Here is a 27777-nt window from a genome sequence, read left to right on the forward strand (position 1 = left end):
TAAAATGTCTAGATCAATTTTGGGGTCTTGAACAGACATTTTAGCTGTTTTTTTTTCACGGTCCCTTTTTTATTCACATTATAAATTGAGTTATCTGAAAGAAAGAAAAAGATAAAACAATATTTAAACATATTATTTTTACTATGTACAATGAATTGATGTAAAAGTCACTGTGAATGAGCAATTAAGTAAAGTGACACTAATTGTATAAATTTGACTGACGGCATTACCTGACAAATGTCAGCATCCAAAGAGCTAGACAAGATACCAAATTTGTAACATTCAATTATGAATATTAGAAAATAATTAATCATATAAATAATAGCAGAAACATAAAATATAACTTTATAAGGCTTTATTTTTAGTATGAAAGTAAAATGTGTAATACAAATCATAACCAATGACATTTAGAAATAACGGATCGTGTAAAGGAAACGAAGTTGCGGGTTTCGTAATATTTTCACGGTAGCTTTTCTCCTAATTCTAGCCATTGTGGGCGGCTCTAACCCTGCAGGGCAATCATTAATATTCCTAAACTAACCAAACCTAACCTCTCAAAAGCTACTGTGGAATACAACGAACCCCGCAGTTCGTTTCCTTTACATGACCCGAAATAACTACAAAAGGATAGATACAATCTAGACTATAACATGCTTACCTAAAAGATGTGTGCCGAATCGGTCCAGCGGATAGCGAGATCCTTTAAATAAATAATTAAGATCGACAAATATATTAATTCCTTAAATTAGAGTAATGAAGCATTTTTAGTGACATATATTTTTAAAACAAAGAATCTCTAAAATTAGATTTATTTTTAAATAATATAATTACATCATGCAACGATTCTACAGACGATTAGGCATAACAATTCGTTTTGAAAATAAAACTGTTGCCAAAAATTATTGTAGCGCAAACACACTGGAATGCCTCAATTAATTTTTGTAATTTGAAATGTCGTCGTACAACCCTTTTTTTCTATCATGACAATATTTCCTATAATTAAAACATTTAAGCCTTTTTAGAATATTGTCTTGATTTTTGGTCTAAGTCCTATAGGAGATTAATTCAACCATTCAAGTTAACAAAATTACCCTTTTCTAGAAAAAAAGTCATCAGTTGAATATGTTAGTGCCAGTTTTTATCTTCAGTTCCCAAAGAATTTAAACCAACGAATGAGAGAAATTGTCTACAAAACTTGGGTATCAATATAATTAAAAGGTGAAATCCTCCCTCTGTTTTTTTTGTTGCTTTAAAGTCTGAAGGAAAAATTGTCAGGGGAAAAAAGTGTAATTTTTCTATATAAAAATACGTGGCATTATATAAATGTTTTGCGCTTCAACCAAATTTGCGGCTACGATACGTGTCGTTACATTTTTGAAAATTTTCATAAACAAACCTTTTCTATACCTATTTAAGGTTAATCCGCAACGGATAGCTTTTATCAGTCATGTAAGAATGTCATATTGCTTTAAAATATGGAATGATGATTCCTGTAACAATTCAAAAATTTGGCCTAGCTAGCTATTTTTAAATTCATCCAGAAAAATCTGAATGTCTGTTTTAAAAGTAATGATTTTGTATTAAAAAATATGATAATCCTTTATTCCTATTCACTTGGCTTTTTTATATAAATTCTTGGTATCAATAGGTAAAATATTACAATTAAGCGAAAAATACTAGATAAACATCTCTGAAAGCAAGTCTGATAACGTAACTATATTTGTTCTTTCTATTATTTAAGAAAGTAAGCTGGGCTTAGATGTAAAGTTATTTTAGGACTTATGTAAAATATTGTATGTTTAATGAATTTTTACTAGATATTGCTCAATCTTTGTACGTTTGTCTGCCTTAATGATTTAATATGTTGACATTACCTAGAAACAATGCATGATGAACAAAATTTGTTTATTTCTCAAAATTTATATTTCATGTTATTGTAAACGGAGTCCTATAGTATTTTTTAAAAGTAGTTTATGTCTAAGAGATATTTTCAGAGACAAACAACAAAATCTGAATCAGAATGGCAGAAATTGACGATTACAGCCACGAATTGAATTATGAAGCAGAGGTATGATTAATTTAAAATGTTTTATACACAGAAAAATCAAACCAAAGTTATCAAAGTTTTATCATCATGCTCTCTCATTTGTTGACTCCAAAACTTTTGAGATTTTTATGAAACATAGCATATAAATTGATTCTACAGACGAATGGACGAAAAATTGCTGTTAAAAATAAGATTTACATATATTAACAAGCGCATGAATTTGTAGGTTGGCGATGGTGTTGGAGATGGAGATGACCAGGACCAAGAGGACGGAGGAGAATCTGAGATGCTGGTTAGTATTATTCAATCCAAACGTATTTATTTTTTCATTCTGTTAGGGGCTAGGGCAAGTATTTACTATTCCTACCCCTCCCGCTGAATTTACTTTTGCTAAATTTTGTTATTTCTGTTTTGAAATAAAAGAATAAAAAACATGAATAGGATGGGCTTTCCACTCTTAAATTAGATTAATAATCTAAAACCAAATACAATGGATATGTTCTCTGAAAAGTAAAGACCAAACGATTCAAAGATTTCTGATAACTTAAAATTAGACATCCTTCTACATGTATGTATCATAGATTGGAGAGGTATTAAAGTTAAAAGTTACCTACCTATTATTATATACTCCCGTTATTATTTAGGACCCTGAACTGGAGGCTATTAAGGCTCGCGTCAGAGCCATGGAGGACGAAGCTGAAAAGTTGAAACAGTTGCAGACAGAAGTTGACAAACAGTTGAACGTCCCGACCTCTCCGAATGCGGCCTCGGCAGGACCAATTCTCAGTTTTGAGGAGAAGATGGAAATTGATGCCAGGAGTGTTTATGTCGGTATGAAAATTCAAATGATTGGCGGTTTCCCTTGTACCGTATCAGAAACCCAAACAAAACTTTCTGAGAGAATAAAAAAAATTTATGCTCTGTTTTGATTTGATTTTGCAGGAATTAAGACACGTTTGAATTATCTTACATTGTCCTTCCCTGTTATTGACACAGTAAAAATGTAATGTAAAAATTCTTAAAGTATTATTTTTTTTAGGAAATGTTGACTATGGAGCAACTGCCGAAGAATTAGAATCACATTTTCATGGCTGTGGATCTATAAATAGGTTTGTCACACTTAAAATATTTGAGATATTCTATTTAGAACATTGAAACAATTAACCTACATAACTAGGTTGTTGAAATAACTATAATTCTCATTTTATCTGTATTAGTTAAGTTAACACTTACCTGCGCGTGGCAGGTGTCCCAAAATTCACCCTTATTAACTGAACCTAACAGTATGTCATTTGAAAGTTATTATTAATTAATCACATCCTGTTAAAATTCCGGGCCTTTTTTGTAGAAAATTGTCTAATTTGATACGATCCATATGCTTTTTTTTGTAAGGCTCATAAATGACAACGAACCAGCGGAAATAATTTTGTGCCTGTTTTTATGTAGAATAAGTTTTACTTTTCTGTTAAGTGTAAACCTGTGTACTTTATTAATATGTTTTTTTTTTTCAGAGTGACAATTTTGTGCAACAAGTTTGACGGGCATCCAAAGGAATTATTTTAATCAAATCAAATATTCTATAAAAGTTAAAAACCCAATATTTTGTTATTTTGCTAACACAAATGAAACATTTACAACTATGTTTGAAAAAAATAATGATTTGATATGAATTAATATTGTTGAAAACAGGGGTTTGCCTATGTAGAGTTTACAGACAAAGACTCAGTTTCTACTGCTATGGCGTTGGATGAAAGTTTATTCAGAGGCAGACAGATCAAGGTATTATTATTTATTATAAACTAGGGCATTTTTTGAAATCAGTATTCAATCATACTTACATTTTTAAGACTTTATTATAAAGAGGCTTCACTTATAATACTGGACCTCGTTGTCCTAGAAATCATTATTCTAAGAATCAGATTAATATGATAATTAACAAATTAAATCTTACAAAAAGAATTGTTGTTAAAAAAGTTAAATATCAGCAGGGTTTCTGCTAACTAGTATAGAGTTGCTATGCTTTCTAAATCCTACCTAACATACACGAATTATCATTAAATCGATAGGACATTTCTAACACGCCTAAATTAAAGCTTAGAGCTATCTGTTACGGTCGTAAAAACAATATTTTAAATATTTTTTTAGGGGTAAAAATATCGTTATTAGAATACCGTTCCCATTCTTGCTTTAGGTAATGCCAAAGCGCACAAACAAGCACGGAATCAGCTCAACCAACCGACCTCCCAGGGGCCGTGGGGCCAGGGGACGGGCTGCCCGAGGCCGTGGTGGGTTTGGATACATGCGGCGTCCCCGCAGGGGTCGTGGAGCCTACTACTCTCCATACTAATTACCTCATACCCTCAGATACCTGTCTATTATTTTATAATTAAGGTAATTATAAATCAAGTTTACCAAAACAAATAGCATCTAGTTGAATTAAATTTAAAGACTAAGGAAGGACTAGTTATTTTTTTATAGCTTTTTTAAAATTTTTAAATTCACGAACCCTTTCAGATACAAATTTTCAAGGAGAATATAATTTTTTTTTAGTAACAAGATCATAAATAAAAGAGAGCTCCTACCAACACAGTCACAGCTTTGGGTAAGTTCAAATAAACAGCCAAAAATTGTCAAAAAATCTTTGCCAACTTTTTCCTCATTTGCAGGGAGGAAATTGTACAAAGAAACATTTGCCAGTTTTATTAAGAATAAAATATTAAGATATTTAATATTACCTAATGCAATTTTGGCATAAGTATAAAATTAAATTTTTACACCTATGTTGTAATTAAGCAAAAAAGGATGACAACATCGATAAAAGCAAAGCTTAAGAGTAGTAAAATGTTTAGAATAGAATGCTTAATATAAGATAAACATTTTGAAATACTGTCTTACAAATCACTTCCAAATAACATAAGCATAAATTGACGCTCAGAGTTATATAATCTTTCCGAAGACACACACGAAGATACATTGAAAAGATTCGCTTTTTATATCAGACCTTTTTAAAGAGCTAAAAAGATACCCATCATGACCTGCTTACATTATTAGTCTTTCGTATGAAGGGAGGGGACAATTGACTGTGAATAAAAATGATCCTTAAAGTTTTTTTACTTATATTTTTTTTTTTGGGGGGTGGGGTATCATTTTATCGTCTATTGTCCCATCTCTTTCGTCTATATTATATAGAATTATTTTATTTATGTACATAGCTTTAAAATTTTTATTGAACTATTGAAAGACAATTTTTGTTTTACTATCCAGACACAGAAAAAGATCTGCTCATATAAGCAGCCAGAAAAAAATTACGGCAGCAAAAAAAAGAAAATAAAGAAAAGATCCAGAAAAATGAAGAGCCCCCCAAAAAAATCAAAGAAAAGAATAAGATGGGCCTAACATGAAGCCCCCAAGTTAAGAAATATTGATTAATAAATAGGCAGATAAAGCCATTGTAAAAAAAAAACAATAAATCTAAGATGGGCCTTTAAAAAAAATATAAAATGAAAATAATTCCAGCTGCCATAAAAAACTGTGTTTTTATTATACATATGTGATACTCTCTTTGTTTCTTATTCATGATTATATTAAAATCCTCGATAATCTTTCTTATTTCTATTATTTTTTGTGCATTTTGTTTTTCAGAATGAATTGAAATGTTATTTAAGAAGATGTTTGGATTTTTGGTTTGTGTTGGTTTCCTTGCTTTTGCAAGTGGAGATAGTCTTTTTGATCTAGGTAATCTTTTCACTATTTTTGTACCACTTAATTTTAGAAGCTGGAGGTTTATAGATGTGCTTTTTAAAATCTAAATTACAAAGAAACTCGTAGCATTTGTTTAACTCTTATTCTCGGTTTAGTTCCTTCTTTTAGGTCTTGTTCCGGGAGGGAAGGACATTAAACTGTAAAGGGATAGTTGCATGAAGTGCTTTTAAAAAGTTTGATTTCAAGCTAAACTTACAAGAATACTATCTAACTACATAATTTTGTATTTTAATAAATAGCAATCAATTAGGCAACATCTTAATAGTCATCATCCTTTTTTTTTGTGAAAACAGGACAGGTAAATGTAATTTAAACTATTGAACAGAAAAAAATATGCAGTTCACTAAATTCAAGTTTAAATGGATTTCGTGCAACTACCCCTTTTACTTGTACACTTTGGAAACTTACCTATTGAATTTTGATTGGTTAGTTCTATACTAGTAGTTACAAACTTTGCAACTACAAATAACACTTTTACTACGTTTGCTTAAAAACTTTGAATACTTTTATTGAATTTTGATTGGTTGGTTCAATAACTTGAGTGTCAAAAGTTTTCAATCAATAATTTTGATTTCACAAGGGGTAGTTTTGTTAATCATAATTAGTCCATTGTAGATTATATCTGGGTTCCTTAAGATATCAAACTTGCCTCCAACTTCATTTGGTATACATAATTTAAATCAAAACAGTTACCCATTTAACGACATTAAAAAAAAGATATTGTCTATTTTAATTTTTTTCTGTTTTATTGATAAATGATCCAACCAAATTATCCTTGTTTATAGACGAATTAGAGAATTCTCAGTACTCTGTTTCAATTCTGGATACTCCTATTTCTTTAGATCAAGCGGAGGGGGTAAGTCTAAGTTTTAAAATTTTCTACAATTTTTAATAGAAAAAAAACTACCTAAGGGGTTGGGTAATATTTTTTTTGTTTGTCAGGTTTAGGAAAAAAAATTCTACCCCTCCATTATTTAAAATTTTTATATAAAGGGGGGGGGGGCGGGTCAGTGTCTTATAGGCACTTGAAGGAAAGCACCGGTACAACATTAAAATTGGTGATCAATATTAGGATGTAACAACGGACAATATTGTTATAATGATGAACAAGTTTGGCCAGAAATACCAATGTAAACTTCCACTACAGGTAAAATCTGAATTTTCCTTTTTTTTTACAAATTGCCGGTAAAAAGTTAAACAATCCAGTCGGTAAAATTGCAATCGGTCCGAAGAAAAATTTGATTTAATGTAGAAAGTGTGAAAAGAATAACCGTTTGATGAAACTGATTGTTTATTCAATTCCGGTGTATATGTTTTGCAGGGGTGTATATTCTGCACAAGATACATTTTTACCCCTGCTGCAAAATTTTTTCCCCCTCATAGTTTTTTCCAGCAAGGAAGGGGTAAAGATGGAAAATTTTATTTTATTCTTACTATTTCCACCCCCCCCCCTTTTTTTTTTAGATGATGTTTTCAGTACAATTCATTTTTTTCATTTTCCCCCTCCCCAGCCGGAGTTTAATTTTTTTTCGAAATCTTTGAACTTTGTACCTGCTATTGTAGGGATTCTGTTTGCGCTAGGCACTTTGAGGGAAAGCACTATTAAATGTCTTCTTGCAGGCAAATAACGAGGAATCCGAGGGATCAGGAACAGCGGAGCCGGAGCCAGAAATTAATGTGGCCGCCCTCATAGAACCTTTCCACTCCTCACCCTGTCTTGTCAGAACTAAAGATTGGTGGACATATCAGGTGATTTGTCATAGTAGATAGGGAGAGGATATTTTATTGTAAAATATAATACTGGTCCCCAAAAGTTTAAAAACACTTTTATATTTCATTCGTTGTCTTAAAAACTTTGGGTACTTTTACAGGGGTGTATGTATATTCTGCACAAGATTCATTTTTTCCCCTGCTACAATTTTTAAATTTTTTTTCTTTCCAAGTTTTTACCAGCAAGGAAGGGCAAAAATGTAAAAATATTTTCGGAACTCTTTATTTGATTTATATTATACCCCATCCCACATATATTCTTTTGTTTTTTCACCAATTAGGGGAGAAAAATGGAAAAAAACTACATTTTTCCCCCCCAACCACATATTTTTTTTATTTTTTTTACCCCCCCTCCCCCTTAGCAGGTTCAAATTTGCAGAATATACACCCCTGTACTTTTATTTGCTAGGCCTTATTGTTCAAACTTTTTCTCTATATTTTATTACACAGAAGGGGTAATTTTGTTAATCGTTTAATATCATAGTTTTATCCCTTAAGATTTCTAGTTTCAACATTTTTTTGTCAACTGAGAATGAAAATATACCTAATCACCAAGGCTCATACAAGCAAAGAAAGAAACGGCTTATACAGGGAGAAAGAGAGAACAATATATAGGACTGACGGACTAAGTAAGATATATTTTTGCTCATTGGCATATGGAATTTTCACAAAAAAAATCCAGTCGTCTATCTAGAATAGCAGCTGAAAAATTTACAATTCTCCATAACGGTTTCTTACAGACTGACAGATAAATGAAATGACTTAGATTCTTTAAAGTATAGTACAGTAATATTACTTCTACTAACAATAATAATATATAGGTTTGTTTTGGACGTGAGATAAGTCAGTATCATGTAGAAAATGATAAACCTGTGGGGGAGATTATGAGCCTGGGATCTTTTAATTCTGATAGGTATGTGCGCATATTTAATTCCAATGGCGTTACCTAACAAAGTTCCTTGTTGAGAACAAATACCACACCCCCCTTCTTATTTTTAAAATAAATTTCAAATGATAGAGGTTCGGGGATTAATTTTTCATTTGTTAACTTAGCTTTTTTACTTTAGATCAGGTTAGGTTATGTTATATCAGGTAGGTACAGAGTAGCCCCGCCGTATTAGGGCTCGTAGGGTTAGGATCCTCAGTAAAGTTAGTCAAAGGGAAAAAAACTATCCATACCCCTTATTTTTAAATATCCCAAAGCATAGTAAAAGACTATTTGCCAAATACTTTTTTATTCTTTTATTAAAAAAATCTTTTTCAGTGAGATAGAAGATAAATCAATGACATACCATCCTGAATGGTATACTAACGGGACTAAGTAAGTTTCCTTTCAAACTAATTTATATTTTTATTAGTAGCGAAGTTACTCTATAATTCTAAGTATTTGTCAGTCCTTTTGTTTTAACGTTATTTGGAACATATTATTTTCTCTAGGCTAATTTTCAATAGGAAGGTTATTATTACCTGTAAAAAAAGTATTAATACCAATAGGAATTTTTCTGATATTTGTATCAAGATTTATTTAATTTTATAAGAACACAAAAGAAGTAGGTAGGTAATCTTCCCAAATAAAAATGTTAAGAGCATTTGAATATTTTTTTCAGGTGTGAATTAACAGGACGTGGAAGGGAAACAGAATTAAGATTTGTCTGCAATGAAAAAGCTCCTAGGGTAAGATTTTAAACAGAAACAAATCACAACAAATATTTACATCTTAACTCTTTTATATTATGACAAGCGACTACGCCTCTATGGGCACTTGGGAGGAAGGAGAAAAAGGACTCTATAGTTTTAAGTTTTAAAAGGAAAAGGAAAAAAATTATCTTGTGAACTTGGTGGTACCCTTCTCAAAAATAGTTAAAAACCTTTCCTGGGCCTATAAGAAGCTCTCTAAACGCATAATAGAGTACTTTATAAATATAATAATTAGGATTTAAACTTTTTTTTATTTTTAGGAATTTATTGGAGATATATTTGAGCCGAAGTCATGCGAATACACAATTGTCATCCATACAGACAAAATTTGCTCTGTTCCTCAATTCAGGTAAAATTGCAATCAAAATACTTTTGTCATTGATCAGAATTTGCTTGTATTTATCTATCTATACATCATAGAAAAAAAACTTTAAAAAAACAGTTGGTTTAGCCCTAATGAAACTGAGGATTCTGAATGAATTTTCATAAAATAGCGACTACATGTGAAATGAAGTCGTATTTCTAGTGTATCTAAGCAAAGAATTCTAATGTCCCTTACAACAACGCCCAGATTAGTTTATGATTCATGTTAATAGATAAAATTGCTATTGGTTATTTTTCTCCTTGATTTGCAACTTGTGGCTGCGGCTGCGCCCCTAGCATCTAGAAGAACTATTCGAATGGGATTGAAAGAAAGTGGCTTAAAACATTCCATGGACAAATTTTAAGCTTACTAAAATAGATTTGTTATTAAAATCTAAAGCTACAGACAAAAAAATCTTAGGTATTACTTTATAGTAAAGTTTTCGGGTAAAGTCCCTTTCGTAACATCGCACCTTATGGGGCGATTCTTCGCATTTTTCACAGTAGCCTTTCTCATATTTCTAGCCCCTGCGGGGGGCTCTAATCCTGCGGGGCCAATTACCTAACCCTGTGAGGCAATCACCTAACCCAATATAACCTAAAATAACCTATAAAAAGCCATTTTAAAAATACGACGAATCGCCCCTTATGGGGCGATGTTACGAAACAGAATATTCCCAAGTTTTCCCGTCAATATAAAAAGTTGTTAAACTCTAGGCCACCAGCTGACGCAGTACCCATGGATATAAACTGTTCCCCCATTTTAAAAGCAGATCAGATGGAGAAATATGAAAGATATGCAAAGCTTAAAGCTAGAAAACTACAACTCAAAAAACTTAAAGTTAAAAAGGTAAAAAATATACATCGTATTAAAATTCTATTCCTAGAGATAACCAAATCTTTAAATTATTTGTTAAATAAAATATCAAGATTTATATCTAGGTATATATTAAACAATTTTTATTAAAAGATTGATTTTTTAAACAGCGCTTACACCATTTTGGAAAAAAAAATCAGGCAAAAATTGGAAAAATTGCAGAAACTTAATTTTTGTATGATTAGGTTTTTATATTCTATATCGTGGACATTTACTATAAATCTAAATAATACCGAGGTTATTTATTGTTTACCTAATTATGTTACAGAACCGGTTTTTATCTAGCAGAAACGAATTAGATACGGAGCCAGACTGGAAATTTTATTCCATCACTCAAATATGTATCAAAGATTTTTTACCCAGATAATTTTTAATAGGAGCAACAACAGTTTCTGAAGCTGCTATCAGACGGAGCTAATCCTCTGAAAGCCCTTCCTGGATTTGGTGACGATAACATTAATAAGCTTATAAAGGTAAAACTAAACAAAATAGAAAATCAACGGCGGTTTCCCTTAAAGAGCTATTCAAGCACAGAAACCTACCCCTTATTGTGAAAAATTAATAAAATTGCTGGGGGGTTGAGGGGACGGGAGGGTAATTTTTTCGTTCATGGTCAGTTAGGTTATTTTGGATAATGAGTAACCCAGCAAGGTTAGGGCATCGCAGTTGTAGGCCCTCTCAGTTGTAGGCCCTCTATGCACAAGGAAAAAAATACCCGACCTCCCTTAGTTTAAATTTTTTTTAAAAGAAAAGGAGGGGGTGAAGATACTTACTTCAATTAATGTCATGTGCTTTGTTGTTAAAATCATATTCCACCTTTTTTGGGGGGTTGAACTATCCCCCGCTATGCACCTAAACTTCCCTGAAATTATTGAGTAATCGTATCAGCCGTTTTAACGAGATCTTACTGGACAAATCATCATCATCGCCATTTATCTCTTCTTTCCAGAGCATAGGCCACGCACAATGGTTCTCCATTTATCTTTGAATTGGGCCTCAGTAGAGGCTTCACTGAAAGATGAAAAATTTTTTACTCAGTTCTTCAAGGAATTCCCTCCTCCAGGTTGTTTTTGGTCTACCTGGTTTCCTTTTTCCTGTGAAGGGGTCCCAAGTCAAGGCTTGATAGGTTTAATCATCATGCCCTTTCCTTAGAGTGTGCCCCAACCATCTCCATTTTCTCTGTTTTATTGTCAGTTTGATGTCTGACATATCACTGCGCTCTAAAAGCTCATCATTTGTGATCTTGTTTGGCCAAAAGATCTTGTGGATTCTCCTAAGACATTTGTTGACATATGTCTGAAGCTTGGAGACCACTGCTGTGTTTAGGAACCAAGTTTCGGCCCCATACAGCAAAACAGACAGAACATTTGACTTGAAAAGTCTTAACTTGGTCTTTATGGAGATGTTGTTGGAATTCCAAATTTTGTTCAAGCTGGCAAAGGCTGTTCTAGATTTGTTAATTCTAGCTTTAACATCTGTCAAAGTGCCTCCAGCTTCATCAATTTTACTTCCAAGATACTCAAAGCAGTAAACATCCTCAAGAATTTGGTTTCCAATAGTTATTGGTTCTTGGGAGTTTGCATTTAATCTGAGTATTTTAGTTTTTGGAACATTTATTTCAAGTCCCACTTTCTTGGAAGTTTCAGCTATCATGTTAGTCCTTCTTTGCATTTGACTTCTATTGCTTGTTAACAAAGCAATATCATCAGCAAAGTCCAGATCTCCTAAATATTTGGGATTGCCAAATAACTGCCAGCGAATGCCATCATTGCTTTCACAGTTCTTCATGATCCAGTCAATGGCAAGGAGGAAAAGGAAGGGAGAGAGAAGGCATCCTTGTCTGACACCTGTTACAATCTCAAAAAAGGTTGATAGTTTACCTTTATACCTAACATTTCCACCTCCTTTATGATAGATAGCTTTAATGATATTGATTATCTTTTCTGGAATGCCATAGTGTCGGCAGATTTTCCAGAGTGATTTCCTGTCTAAAGAATCAAATGCTTTTTTGTAGTCAATAAAGTTTACAAAAAGCTCAGAGTTCCATTCCTTGGATTGCTCTATGATGATTCTTAGAGAGGTTATCTGATCAATAGTGGAACGGTTTGGTCTAAATCCAGCCTGATTAGGTCTTAGCTTTTCATTAACCTTCTTCTTTATTCTATTAAGAAGAATCTTACTAAGGATACGGCCAGGTACTGAAAGAAGCATTATCCCTCTGTAGTTTCCACATTGGGTCAAGTCTCCTTTTTTGGCCAGTATTGAGATATGTCCATTTTTCCAGTCCTCTGGGCATAACTCATCATTCCATATCTTAGTGATCAAAGGTAGGAATGCCTCAGCAGATGTGTCTAGGTCTGCTTTCATGACCTCAGCTGGGATGTTATCAGGTCCTGCAGCCTTGTTATTTTTCAAACTTTTAATGGCCTCTTTGATTTCCAATAGATTTGGCGCTCGACAGTCAATGTCAAGTGCATCTGAGGGTGGAATCTCAGTTTCTTCCTCTGGAACTGGAAGATTCAGCAGTTCAGTGAAATGTTCTGCCCATCTATTTAGAATATCCTCATCAGTTTTAAGGAGTGAACCATCCTTGTCCCTGATGTGTGATCCTGATTTGTGTACTTTGCCTGCAATGCTCTTAGTAATCTCATAGACATCTTTCATTCTATTTTGATTAGCAGCATTTTCTGCTTGCAAGGCAAGGTTTTCCAAGTGTTCTTTTTTGTCAATTCTGACACTTTTTTGGATTTCCCTGCTGAGCCTCTTATACAGGTCTTTATCTTCTGGAGAGTTTCTAGAGAGTGTCTTTAGTCTTACCTCTCTTCTTTGATCCATGAGATCAATGGATCTTTGAGTGATCCACGGCTTTTGGTTAGCCTTTTTGAAACCTAATTTTTCTTGGCTGGTATCATTATAAACTTTTTTGATACCTTGCCAAATATCTTCCACTCCATCTTCCTCTTGAAGAGTCAGCAACTCAAATCTATTCTTTAGAGTGAGCTTAAACTCTTGCAACTTTTCAGAGTTTTGGAGGGTTGTTAAATTATATTTCTTCCTGGGGTTAGGCTTTGTGTCCTGCTTTTTAAATCTAAGCCAAACTTTAGAAGATAGAAGATAATGGTCTGAATTAACATCAGGTCCTCTTTCAACCCTGACATCAAGGAGAGAACCTTTAAAGCGTCTAGATATACATATGTGGTCTATCTGGTTAAAGGTTCTTTGATCTGGTGATCTCCAGGTGGCAGTATGAATCTTTTTGTGTTTAAAGATGGTTCCACCAATGACAAGTTTGTTTTCAGTACAAAAACTTACAAGTCTATCACCATTGTCATTTTCCTTGCCATTACTTAAGCCTAGGCCATATCTGCCCATAACTTCTTCTAAATTCTCATTATTACTCCCCACTTGAGCATTGAAATCTCCTAGGAGCATGGTCAGATCCTTTTCTTTATGACCATTTTTAAATACAGAGTCAAGCTGGTCATAAAATTCGTTTTTGACCTCTGTATTTGCTTGTTCTGTAGGAGCATATGCTACTATAATTCTCAGTTTGATGTTTTTAACTGAGGATTTAAAATAAGCCTCCATAATTCTAGGACCATGGGGTTGCCAACTGATCATGGCCTGCTCTGCTTGCTTGGTCAGCATAAGAGCCACCCCTTGATTATGGCCTAGATCCTCATTTATATGACCTGAGTATAGTATTTTCAAGCCAGAATGATGTTTAAACTCTCCATTGGACAAATACACACAACTTATTTTTTTAGGAGTTGGGATCATTTATGGAAAGTAGTTTTGATCAAACTTCTTATCAACCCGAAGTAAAAGTTATTGATCTAAAAGGTAAATTAGTCTTTTTTAACGTTACCGTTCTAAATTTTGAGTTTAATCGTTAATCTACTTTTCCAAAATAATTTGGGGTTATTGTACCCTCCCCTAAAATAGTCATGATCCTTCCTCTGACCCATGAGAAGCTTTACTGTTAAGGTAAACTATATGCGATACAGACATAAAGTCATCCTGTTACTTTAATATACGGATATCCTTTCTTTAGGGGAGATGCCAAGTCTAAAGCCTGATAAATCCACAGAGAAGTTGAAGTCTAAAAACAAGGACAATCCCAATGAGAAGGAGGAGGGATGGAATCTGGTCCACGAATCAAATGCCATCAAAGCACTTAAGGTAAGTGCATCAGCTTTAAAGGTTTTTTTTCAAAGCTATTTACTGAGAACCTAGTACTTATTGAAATCCAAAATTTTCCCACAAAATGATATTACTTTTTCTTTAGGTATTATTATTTTATTATCCTGTAAAATATATTTAGTTGTTAAAATAAATTGAAAATAAAGGGTAGAAACGAGTTTATTTTCCTTTGCCTAACCTTATGGGGCCGGGACCCTAACCCGTATGGGGCTACTACCAATTACAACCTAAATTAACAACCTTATTATTTATTTATTTGAATGTAAGTGAGAGGAGTTTTTATATGGAAGTTTCACCTCATGAAACCAACCTCTAACATGAATTAAAGGAACTCAAAATTCCAGTAATTTAACTTTTTTTGCAATATATTCTTTGTTTTGTGTCGCTTTTCTGCCCCACATCCCTCTTTTATTTATTTGTTTTTAGGCTCAAGTTGAAGATTTAGAAAACAAACTGAAAGCCAAACAGGATTATGTATCCCAGAACCTGAACACACGCCTGCTCAGTGTATTCCAAGCCACGGAACGGGCTCAGGTCGATGAAGATTTAGCAAAAGCTGTTCTTTTAAGGTAAAATCCACACGCTAAAAATATTTTGAAATGTATTAAATTCAAAAGGAATTAGATCCAAAGTATTGCAAATTAATATTCTGAATTGATACGGTTCTCCTTTACAAAAAAAGCTTCTTTTAGGTCCAGGGTAGTTTAAACTATTTTGGGGGAGGTATCTCACATTAATTGCCACTAGAGGCTTCTAGGTGCGTAGCTGCTAGTAAAATTAAAAAGCATATTAAAGTTAAAATACATACATCAGAACTTTAACTAGATAATGATACATTAATTTTTTTTTGTATCTATTTCCTTACCTCTCATGGGAGAAGGGGAGTTATTACTATTTCGGTATGGAAATTGAATATAATGTTACGTGCATATAACTCACTGTTTGCTATTTTGTCTAATAATCTATTTAAAAAGAAAAGCGTTACTTAAGGTTCGCTGTTCAAACCGTTCAAACTTATTGTCTAAATATTTAAATTCACTAGTATTCTTGAAAGGCACCAAAGGAAATATTTAAAAAAGAAATAATAATATTACATATTTCAATAGTTACTGAACCGATCAAGATTTCCTGTATAGGAATGGTTCACATAGGTTCTGAGATGGTTTTAGGCTATTTTAATTTAGATTCAAGGCTTGTGATGAATTTATAGGCTATTTCTTCAATTTTTAATTACAGACCCACTAGATGGCAGTGGCGCAGATTCTAAAACTATTATTATTGAAGAAATGAGAAAGAGATGTTGGAGAAAACTATCAAGGATGAGCAGGATGAGATAGAGAAGCTAAAACTACAGCTCAGCAAAGCCAAGACTCTTCTCTTTGAAACAGAACTCAGGGAGTCGGGATTTGGTAACGAACAAAAGAAAATACTCAATAAGGTAATAACATAAATGGCTTTCCATTATGGCTTCAGAAACGATTAATATCCACTGGATTAAAAACTGGTTCTGTGCCGTACTGAAAAACCAAGGGAGGGAGGGGACATTCGGATGTTGATTACACTAGTCCCCAAAGTTCTAAAGTAACATTTTCCTTGGCTAAACGGACTTTTATTGCATTTTGATTGGTTGATTCAGGATTAAGTTGAGTGTCCAAACGTTTCAACGACAAATTGTAATCTACACAAGTGGTTAGTTCTTATATCATCATTAGAGATGTACATCAATTTATCGGCCATTGTCTTATCCCTTTAGATCCCTTGAAAAACCAAGAATTTTTATTTTACCATCCGCAAAAAGCTTTTTTATAGTTTTCAATTTTATACTTAGGTATCAAATTGTTCCTTGGCTGCTTATAACGGGCTATAATTTTAACCATAACAAAAAAAAATTGCCGTTTTGTTATTGTCTGACGATCTTTTTAAACTTTACCCCTTTGCTAATAATTCTACCAATTTACCATTTTATTATTTTAACCCATCTTCAAAATGTTATTCTAGAACGAAGCTGGTGAGTTGAAGAAACGAGTGAAAGACGAATTTCCCCAGATTGTCAAAGATGCTATGAAAGATCTGGGGATTAAGGTAATGAGAGTTATTTTTCGTATCGTATTATAGACAGGCTTCCGGTGATAGTAAAATTAAACAACTTCTGAGATTAATTCCAAATTTGTTAGCCCCGAGGGACAAAAGACCTGGGCTATCAGTACTGTTAAATTGTTAATTTGGGGTTTAAGAGTAATATATAGTCCATTCATTGTCTTATCCTTCAAGATTTTGGCAATTATCTGATATTTAAGGATGAAGATCTAGATTCTATGGATGATACAATGGCTGCTATGGAGGATGAAATGAATGTTCTTCTCAAGAAACTACAATCTCAAGAAAAGGTATTATTATACATTCATCTTATTTACCTCGTATCAGTGTCCAAACATTTATACTGACTTAATGTAAATATTAATGGGTGACTGTTCATAATGACTGTGTAGATTAATTTATCGACAAGTGTCTTATTTATGAATATTATAAAGATTTAAGATTTTTAGAATTACATTGAAATACTTTTACTTAAATAATTTTTGCGTTTTTCTATCGCCGTTTCAGAAGAACCTACTTCAGATTTTTGTATTATGAATAACAAAAATTCAATTTTCAATAAGTAGTTGACATTTTTGTAAGAAAATATCTTATAGGAAATAAAAAAAAATTACAATTTTTTTTTACGAAATAATGATTAAAAACTGCGCCTTTTCATATGACCCCTACTCCTCTCTCTTTTATAATATGCCCCCTCTCCCCTTTTCTCTTAATTTTTAAGTTTCCAACCCTTATGAAATGTTTTCAATTTCCTAGACTGTACCCTGATTCTCTTTTTTCAAGGAAAGGAGGGGATACTAATAGGACTAGTCACCAAAGTTTTATTATTCGTTGGATTAACAACTTTGGAGACTTATTTTGTTTGATTGTGTGTCCAAAAGTTAAAACATAATTGTAATCTATAGAAAGGGTAATTAAATTTTGCATTGGGGATATACATCAATGTAACGGCCATTGTCTTATCCCTTTTGATCCCTGCTATTTCTGATATTGTCTTAAACTGGCGAGTTAAGTACTCAGAAAAATTACTCACCACATGCGCGTTATCACAGCGTAGTAGGTCCTGTTTCACCATTTTTACTCCGCCTACAAATCGTCCATCGCATTTGCCCCGCCCATCAAGCTTTGCTTTTAAATTAATCAGCTTAGAATTTTTAGTTTTTAACATGCGGGCATTGAGTGTGTAATGCTAAACATGATGTTATTATTTTTACCTATCCACTAAACTTAGGAGGCTGCAAGTCTAAAGAGAGATGGAAAAAGAAGTGTTAAGAAAGAACTCAGAGAAGATGAATTCCAGGTAAAATAAAATGTTTTTTTTTGTTTTACTGTAAGAAACATGTTTCTTATGAGGACTTTTCACGAACGAGAGCAAGTAATGTTTAGCACATTTTATTAGTAGTGACAAAGATTTTTTGGGTTATATTCTAGGTTTTACATTGACACTTTTTTGTTATTAACTGTTATACTTGTACTAGGGTATTTTATTACTGGAAAGTCATAGAATAACTTGCTATTGTTTGTTAATTGTTCGAGAGAAAAAATTTTAATTAAAATAAAATACTAAAGGTATGCAAATAATTCTGGTAATGGTATTACATTACATAAATATTAGGCAAAATCACCAAACTGTTTAAAGGATTTGTTATCTAATCACATACAAATGAATCAAAATGATGAACACATGAACGGATATCCTAGCCAAGTCAATTCCTATCTGGCCTGGCCTTGCAGAAAACATCACACCTGACAAATTTGCAATTTTTAAAAAATCTTTCAAAATTAGAAAATGTTTCTATTTTATTTTTGTTAAGGAAAAAGATGACAATGAGGCAGTCAAAACTATTCAAGAAACCGTTGAAAGGTAGTTTTTTAAATAGATATAATATGCCTTAGTATATGGAAATATTTTTTTATTGAAAAAGGTTTAAAACATTCCAATAATCTGCATCATATGTCTAAGGTTACTTTATCAGTAAAAATAATAAAAAAAAACATTCTTTATGATTTATGACTTAAAGTACATTAAAGTGAGTTTCAAACCAACACTAGGGAACTTTTCTTTTCTTTAAATTCAGTCCTATTATTTTGCATGGTAGTTACTTTAATGTTATATATGTAAAATTGTGAGAGTTATTATCACAAATTCTGAAGGTTTTTACTAGTTTAGTAAAAAAAAGCTAATGCTAGTGCTGTAAATCTTGTTTGTCAAACGTTTATTTTTCTGGCTTTTCCGCCTCCTTCATTATAAATAATTTCAATGTTTGGAAAACGCTTTGAAAAATAACATCGAAATAGTGCACCAACAACCTCCTTCTATGGTCCTGTTTGGACTTTAAAGTTATCCTACCAAAAATTATAATAAAATGATATGTTTTTTTTAGGCTAAAACAAATGGAATCAACATTGGATAATGTAGAGGAAGGTTTGAAGGAAAAGAAGGAAAAACTTTTAAAAGAAATCAATAAGGTTGGATTTTTGAATGATTGTAATTTTTTTAAAGCTATACATACCAATTATTTTAAAGTCGATAAACTAAAAGAAATTGTGTAAATATTTTTAGGATACCATTACCCTAGTTAAAAATATTAAAGATCCGCTAACAATTTTTTAAAGGCCAAAAAGAGTCCTTTATTCAAAACATGTTTTTATTCTCATTTCATTAATTATGATCTTTAGACCTATTATAATGATGTATAGGTTAAATCTACGGAAGGAGTTGACTCTTCTAACAAAGGCGAAGATTTGGACGAAGATAGCAAAAGGTAAAAATATTAATTCTCTTATTTTGATTATCTAGCCCTTTTTAATTTATTTTTAGATTAGTCTGTAAATTATACTGGTACCCAAAGTTTAATACTATCTTCCATTAACATTTATTTATGATTTTATTCGATCCCTCCCCGAAAATAGTTATAAACCTTTCTAGGACCTATTTGAAGCTACCCTTTTAGGGAGAACAAGTTAGGTTCAGTGGTTAGCGAGATCCTTCGGTACAAACAGACATATAGACATCCATTTACTTTATTATAAGGATTTAAATTACAACAATTTTAAGGTTCCTTGGAGATTTAGAGACGAAATTGAAATCCAAGATTGAGAAGCTTGGATTAGATAAGCTGAATCTAGACAGTCCTATTGAAGTAAAGGTAAAGTTTCAATTAATAAAATCATTTCAAGTTCTCCAGAAAAAAACGAGTATTTTAAATTTTGAAATAGACAAAAACCTATAAGAATCTGTAAAGGAGAGCAATATCGGTACAGCAGTAAGCTATGTATATCTTACAGTACTAACAGAGACAGAAAGACACTTTCTCTAGTACTTTTATATAAATGTATCATTGTATATAAACTAAATATGGATATTATTACAGGGGACAAATTTAGGTAGTTAACATGGACATCATTTGGTCAGTTCGTTCATCCAGTGGGAGGGGGAAGGGGACGGGTTATAGGGGATAGATGAGAGGTTCGTCATTTTATCCAGTTCCACTTTATTAGAATACATGATGATCTGGTGTAAGTAATAAGTATTAATCGATTCATTTGTATACCTATCTATAATACAAAGTAGAACGATGTCTGTCTGTCCGTCCGTCCGTCTGTCTGTCCCTTAAGATCTCGGTAACCACTTAACCGATTAAATTCTACTCTTCAGGGTATATACCTATTGGTCCTGTGGTGGTTTGGCTAACACATTAGACTATGAGCAGCACCAGTAGTATTTTTTTAAATTATCTCTTGGGGCAAAGCCCCTAGAGGCTAGGGGCGAATCCGCTAGTATAATATAACTCATTTCAGGTTGTAGCTACGAATGTTCCAGTTGGAGATGATGACATGGAAAGTATGGATACAAACTATTATGAAGGCATTCTACATAATATTATGATAGGTAGCACTTTTATTTTATTAATATCATTGTTTTTAGATATTCCCTATGTAGGTTTTAGGCTAGTTTACGTGGGTTAGAGAAAAAATACAATCTTTATTTAAAGACTACATGTCTTATGGTTTTTGGATATTATTCAAAACGCTCTTTTCAAAATAAGTGGGTTGAGGTATTTTTTTCTTACTATTCCAACTTTCCTCCCTTTAAAGTAAGCGGGGGGGGAGGGGTGCTCGACTAGTCAAATTTAGGAAAAGCGCAAATTTTTTATAAAAATATTTAGGCAATGACAAGGGATACAAGGACATTCAGAACCAGTTCTCTGCAGACAAGAATTACAAGTTTAAAGTGGACGATGCTGACGTACAAAAGCTTGAACAAGATATTAATAACCTAGAAGCCAAGGTTTGTACTTTTGATGCCCTTTTTTAACCAACTAATCAAAAATCAAGTCCCTAAAGTTGTTAAGCCAACGAACAAGAAAACAATATTCTGAAACTTTGGGGACAAGTGTAATGAATAGTCCAATGTGCCCTCCCTACCTGAGTTTTTTTCCTTTTTCACCAGTTTGTTAAATAAAATATAATGCTTTCTTGTTTTTTTCCATTTTCTCGCCTCCTTGGTGAAAAAAACTAAAAGAATATGTGAGAGGGGGGATAATATGAATAAAATATCTAAAGAGTTCTGTAAAAAATTAATATTGTGCAGAATATCCACACATGTTTAAATGTTTTAGGTCGGAGAGGATCCTACTGTCAAATTTGGTTTCAACGAAAATTTCAAAGGTTTCAGTAACAAGATTGATAAAGATGTTAATTTAGAAGGCAAGGATAAGCAAATAAATATTATGAAAGAATGTGATTTTGATTCGACTGTGAGAAAAAAGAATAAGTTTTAATATTAAGTATTTTTTTTAACCTTTATACTTAAGAAAATGTATCGTTAAAAAAAAACACATAATTATAAATAGTGCACCCCTGCAATCATGGGATCTCCGACTGAAGGGGGGTTGGGGGGGATGAACAATATGAAGGCGGGGGGGGGGGGGGGGAGGAAGAAATAAAAAAAAATAAAGTGTACTGAAAATATCAGCTGATTCTATCCAGGAATAAATAACCAACAAGGGAATTAAATCTAAAATAATATCTGGGGGGCAAATGGAGAGGTCGTCAATTTTACAGTGTGTTGCTTCCCCAACGACAGCTGAAAAACACATAGGTTTCGTGATTTTCCCCGAATTAATTTCGTTATTGGTATGAGCTGGATTCTATCTAGAAAATTTTCGAAAACCTGTCCAAAAACACCAAAGATATGGGGGAAATATTTGAAAAGTCAGCAAAACGCTGTCTTCCTCCTACTTGTCCTCGCATCTACACACACAAAATTCTATGTACATCTACAGACAAAGGTCGTGCAATCAAAGAGTAGTTGGTTATCTAAAGGACTTCTAATCTCACAACCATGCATATTATTAAGCAAGGTTTGGTTCAAAGATACACTATAAATAAGATCTTCATAGGCTACCTGAGTCTTACTGTTGCAAGTTTTGTTGTGACACTTATTTGTTTATCCCTGCTATAGAAGATGAAATAGACATAGATGATGAAATGGAAGGAGATATTGATGAAGATCTGGAGGATCTTTACGATATTGAAGAAGATGAAAATGATTTAGAGGTAGGATTAATTACCGTTCTTATTTTTTTCTTCTCTCCCTTCCAGTATATTTGAAATTGCGAACGTTTATAAATAACCTATTCAGAAGTTGGGTTAGTTCTTTATATGCGATTTTTAAGAGGGGGGGGGGGGTAGATATACCACACTTTTCTGGGATCTTGCTGGGTCAAGTATCAACTGTTGGGAATATCAAAGGATGACTCCATGCAAAATTTGAGCCGGATCCGGCCAAAACCGGCCGTGAATTTTATGAAAAACCGTTTTTTTCCGGTTTTTAGGGGGTATCTGTAAATCGATTCAGCTGGAGCAAAACCGGTTAGAGGTACAAAAAATTTTACTTCACATGAAATTTAGCCAATGCAATTGCCTACAAAAATGTACTTCATCATCAACTTGATTGGACAACTCTTTCCCCTCCTAAATGTCCATTAAAACCTCGGAAACGGCAAAAATCGCCAAAAATCACGCCTTCGGCGGCTAATGACGGCTAAACGGTCAGCCGGAGGCGAATGAAACATAAATAAAGAAATGTCTGCCTCAAAAAGTTGTTCAACATCAAAGAGATGCTTGAAGTCTCTAAAACGACTCCTTCCCCTCCTTTAAGATGAAAAACTGAAAAAACGTGATTTTCAAAAGTATGCCCACTTCGTGGGTGTGAGGGGCACTGAACCCGTCACCCCAGGGTCACCAAATATAAAGTCTAGGCGGCCCACAATGCTGAATTTTCACCAAGTGAAAGTCTTGTGTCATTATCTCTTATGAGAAAAAAGTTATTAATTAATTAAAATTTCAAATTGTTATTTTTTGATGGATTTCTTTGATGAAATGACAGGCTGGTCAATTTTTAGGCTATTTTTTGCTGTTTTCGGCCCGCCACGCCCAAACGGTTTGAGATAATCTCACGGGACCTTTTGCCCGACCTAAGCCTGGTTATTTGTAAGGTTTAAGAAAAAAAAATCCCGGATTGGATGAAGCACGACGTCGCTGCCTGCCGTCAAAAATCGCTGGTCGGCTCATTTTGCCCCCTCAAACCCTCACCTCGTGCCATTTTTCTGTGTAAAGATTATAATTATAATCTTTTGCGTAAGTCTGTTTTTTTCCTAGACCTCACAAATAACCAGACTTAGGTTGGGCAAAAGGTCCCGTGAGATTATCTCAAACCGTTTGGGCGTGACGGCCCAAAAACCGCAAAAAATGGCCTAAAAATTGACCGGCCTGTCATTTCATCAAAGAAATCCATCAAAAAATCACAATTTGAAATTTTAATTAATTAATAACTTTTTTCTCATAAGAGATAATGACACAAGACTTTCACTTGGTGAAAATTCAGCATTGTGGGCCGCCTAGACTTTATATTTGGTGACCCTGGGGTGACGGGTTCAGTGCCCCCCACACCCACGAAGTGGGCATACTTTTGAAAATCACGTTTTTTCAGTTTTTCCCCTTAAAGGAGGGGAAGGAGTCGTTTTAGAGACTTCAAGCATCTCTGTGATGTTGAACAACTTTTTGAGGCAGACACTTCTTTATTTATGTTTCATTCGCCTCCGGCTGACCGTTTAGCCGTTATTAGCCGCCGAAGGCGTGATTTTTGGCGATTTTTGCCGTTTCCGAGGTTATAATGGACATTTAGGAGGGGAAAGAGTTGTCCAATCAAGTTGATGATGAAGTACATTTTTGTAGGCAATTGCATTGGCTAAATTTCATGTGAAGTAAAATTTTTTGTACCTCTAACCGGTTTTGCTCCAGCTGAATCGATTTACAGATACCCCCTAAAAACCGGAAAAAAACGGTTTTTCATAAAATTCACGGCCGGTTTTGGCCGGATCCGGCTCAAATTTTGCATGGAGTCATCCTTTGATATTCCCAACAGTTGATACTTGACCCAGCAAGATCCCAGAAAAGTGTGGTATATCTAGGGGGGGGGTAAACCCTAATACCTTTTCCTCCCCCCTCCCCCCCCCTACAAAGAAATTTAAATAAGGAAATGGGAGCAGTTTATTAGTTTAGTTCAGTTTGTCTAGTAATTTAGGTTGGTCAGGTAAGGTGATATTGGGTTGTCCTGCAGGGTTAGGGCACCTTAGTTAAAATATCCGCAGGGTTTAGAGCAGGGGCGTCCAAGCTTTTTTTTTGGGGGGGGGTAAAAAAATTTTAGGGGGGGGGGTAATTCGTGTTTGGGGGGGTAAAATGGCGCGCGAAGCGCGCCGAAATTTTTTTTTACCCCCCCCAAAATTTTTACCCCGGGGGTAAAATTTGATTGGGGGGGGGTAATTACCCCCCCTAAAGTCTGTTGGGGGGGGTAATTACCCCCCCTAAAGTCTGTTGGGGGGGGTAAATACTCCCCCCAAATCTGTTGGGGGGGTAATTACCCCCCCCCAAACTAATTTACCCCGGGGGTAAAATTTTGGGGGGGGTAATTTAATTATGTAAAAAAAGCACCTACCTAATCTATTGAGTTAATAAGTACTATCCTATAACATAAAGTAGTAAGTAAGGTTTATTTGACTATAGCTTCAGATTTCATTACTTTTAATACTGAGTTCTCCTTTTTAGGAAAGCTTCACATAGATCCCATGATGGTTCCACACTATTATAGGTCAATCCTTTGAGTGGTTTTAGGCTATTTTTCTCCTACCTTTTTACCCTTTAGAAAACACGAGTTCTTAGATGCTAAGGGCGCCACTACTATTCAAATATATAGTAGTATCTCATTCTTTAGAACATAAAAATACAATAATTAACTCACTAACCAATGAACCAATATGAATATACTTTAAAGTGAAGCGTCTTATAGGTCCTGGTAAGTTTTATATCTAGTTTTGAGAAAACTAAACAAGCTTTTTTTATGATTTCAATGGAATTGAATGCTTATTCTGTCCCATGAAGACGTCTAGACTCCTAACTCTTACCCGTTTTTTGTACAACCCAATCTTTTTCTGACCTTTAAAAATAATCAAAAAATGTTTTTTCTCTCGTTCGACTTTGAGACCCAATAAGTACCCGTAAAAATCATCTCACAAAAATTTGCTTTTTTACTTTTTTTGTAGGCAATTTAACAACAAACAACTTATGTTTCATGTAATTTTCTGTCAATCGATTAGAACATGGAGATAAATGTCATTTAATGAAGATATGTCAAAATAATAACGATTTCGCCTAGCAACTGACTTGGCCCTGCCCTACCCTAAAGATTTTATGACTGACTGACAGTTTGCAATGATATAAAGCTTGATATTTCAACGACTAATGTACTACTTATTTTATTTTTGGTAACACAGTTCACCAAAATAACTTTAAATCTTTTTTTTCAATTAAAATATAACTTCACTTTTTTATTCTCGTTTAGCGTGTATGATGAAATTTGTAAACAATAACAATCTGTCTGCTATGAACGTATTCGTAAGAAACCTGTTTATTGGAAGCCGGTTTAAATGTCGTCTTCAAGATCTGATTTAATTGAAACATTAGGATATACTTTTCATTAACTATTAGGAGACCAAACGAGGAACATAAAATATATTACACCTCAAGGATTACTCCCTCCCCCCCCAAAAAAAATTTTCAGTAAAATTTTTTTTTAAGAACATTCAATTTGGGGGGGGGGGGTAAATACCCCCCCAAACAAATTTTTTTAAAGAACATTTATTTTGGGGGGGTAATTACCCCCCCAAAATGGTTTGGGGGGGGTAAATACCCCCCCAAAAATCGTTGGGGGTGCCTACGGCACCCCCAAGGTAGGGGTAATTTTTTTTTGGGGGGGGTATTGTTCACAAAATTTTGGGGGTGCCAAATGGCCCATTACCCCCCCCCTTGGACGCCTATGGTTTAGAGCCTTAAGCACAAGAAAATAAACTCGCTTGCTCCTTATTTTCAATTTATTTCAAAGTTATGGGGGGAAGGTGTAAAACAACTGATTTAAAATATCTAAATTGTTATGAAGGATGAAATTGATGATGACTTTGGTGGGTCCATCTCAAGTCTAGTTGATGAACTACTTGGAGTCCCTGAGGGACACAGAAGACCTTCTGCAGCACAAACCAGAACTGTCCCTCATCACACAGAGAATGATGCTTCTCAGGACACGGAGAATGATGATGCTGAAGATCAGAAGAACAGAGATGAGCTATGATTCACTGTCAAGATGGCTGGGCCAAATTTTATAAATTTTTAATTGCAAAAAATTATGAGAAAACCTCAAAGTAGCGAGTTTCGTCGTATTTTCATAGTAGTTTTTGATAGGTTATTTTAGGTTAGGTAAATGTTAATGTTTGTCCCGCAGGGTGAAAATGTGACGAAACTTGCTACTTTGTTTTCTTTCCATGATCCTAAAAAATCATTTTTTTAGTTTTACTGAATATTTCGGAGCTTTTGTAAATTGATGGTAAAAATTTCAAAGCATTTGCGTTTAAAATCATAGTTTTGTCAGATGTACCTAACTTTTTATATTTTAGATGTTTGTTGCATAATCAATCTATAATATATAATCCACATACACATATAATCAAAAAATAATTTCATTGTGTTATAGGGAGATATTGTAAATATTTAAGTATTGTTGTTACATTTATAATTGAAGAAACCACCTTTCTAATTCAATGCTTCATTTTTGTTTAATTTGTGGATTTAATTTTGTTACATTTGTTTGTTTTATATTGAATTGTTTAGTGTTAAGTTATTTGTATTTTATTAGTATTTATTAATAGAAAATAAGCCATCACATTTTATAGTAACTAATCTTTTGTTAATTGTGTATTTCCAGGCGGTTTTATTTATGCTCTTCCTAAAAGTGCCTATCAAGCACTGAAACGTCTCCTTTATTTTTTAAGTAGATTATAAATCATTAGGGATAGGGTTTTATTTGTTTCTTTATTACTACAGTAAAGGGCCACATTTCAATAAGGGGAGGAATTTTTTTTACTGGCCTTAACCCTGCGGGACTTCCCTGTATCCATTATAACCTAACCTGCCATGATTTGTATTAATAAAAAATAACTAACCCTCCCCCACCCCTATTTTTAATTAATTTCCAAATAATTGGGGGGGGGGGGGGGAGGTACTAAGCTCGACTATGCATTTTCTGGGGAAAATCCGTTTATTTTAGATTTTAACTATAAAGCTCAATAAGCCAGAAGTATTATTGAAAAATCACAATTAATTCTGTAATTTTTTCTATAGATAAACCTTTTCCAAATTTTAAAAAAGTTTTATTGTTAAAGTAAATTTTGTTAACGGTAGGTAGTCTTGCAATGTTGCTAATATTTCCTAGCAGATTGCATATAAATTTTTTTATTTTATATTGTTGTTGTAAAATAATAAATGATGATTTCAAACTGTGATATGATAATGTTTTTCATAATTATTCTAAATTAAAATAAAGAAAAATGCAAAAAGTTTTGTGATT

The 27777-nt window shown here is 33.5% G+C and overlaps 2 protein-coding genes across 4 annotated transcripts; both read left to right on the plus strand.

The window, feature by feature from the left end:
- The first annotated feature begins 2020 nt into the window (after positions 1-2020).
- Positions 2021-3610, plus strand: Pabp2 (poly(A) binding protein nuclear 1). Its single transcript, XM_080175425.1, has 5 exons — positions 2021-2068; positions 2274-2339; positions 2692-2878; positions 3087-3156; positions 3559-3610. The coding sequence occupies exons 1-5, from the start codon at positions 2021-2023 to the stop codon at positions 3608-3610; spliced, it is 423 nt and encodes a 140-aa protein (XP_080031551.1).
- A 701-nt stretch (positions 3611-4311) lies between these two features.
- On the plus strand, positions 4312-27766 carry LOC145329890 (uncharacterized). 3 transcript variants are annotated; one of them, XM_080174338.1, is made up of 28 exons: positions 4312-4438; positions 4598-4649; positions 5312-5782; positions 6595-6665; positions 6882-6956; positions 7430-7558; positions 8401-8492; positions 8844-8900; positions 9187-9253; positions 9538-9626; positions 10358-10490; positions 10895-10990; positions 14285-14360; positions 14572-14699; positions 15147-15289; positions 16005-16158; positions 16719-16802; positions 17018-17107; positions 18049-18117; positions 18632-18681; positions 19202-19286; positions 19518-19582; positions 19876-19966; positions 20619-20709; positions 20987-21108; positions 21440-21527; positions 22285-22379; positions 26317-27766. In XM_080174338.1, exons 3-28 carry the CDS (start codon positions 5701-5703, stop codon positions 26503-26505), a joined length of 2511 nt encoding a protein of 836 aa, XP_080030464.1. In that variant the 5' UTR covers positions 4312-4438; positions 4598-4649; positions 5312-5700; the 3' UTR covers positions 26506-27766. The 3 variants fall into 3 exon arrangements, 1 of the variants encoding a protein (XP_080030464.1); XR_013883167.1 differs by lacking the exons at positions 4312-4438; positions 4598-4649 and having other exon boundaries at positions 5589-5782; positions 26317-26575; positions 26722-27102; positions 27552-27766; XR_013883166.1 differs by lacking the exons at positions 4312-4438; positions 4598-4649 and having other exon boundaries at positions 5589-5782; positions 26317-27102; positions 27552-27766.
- Positions 27767-27777: the final 11 nt, after the last annotated feature.

This window comes from Acartia tonsa, chromosome 10 (genome assembly GCF_053477335.1).
Source record: "Acartia tonsa isolate MP-2025a chromosome 10, ASM5347733v1, whole genome shotgun sequence".
Lineage (NCBI taxonomy): Eukaryota > Metazoa > Arthropoda > Copepoda > Calanoida > Acartiidae > Acartia > Acartia tonsa.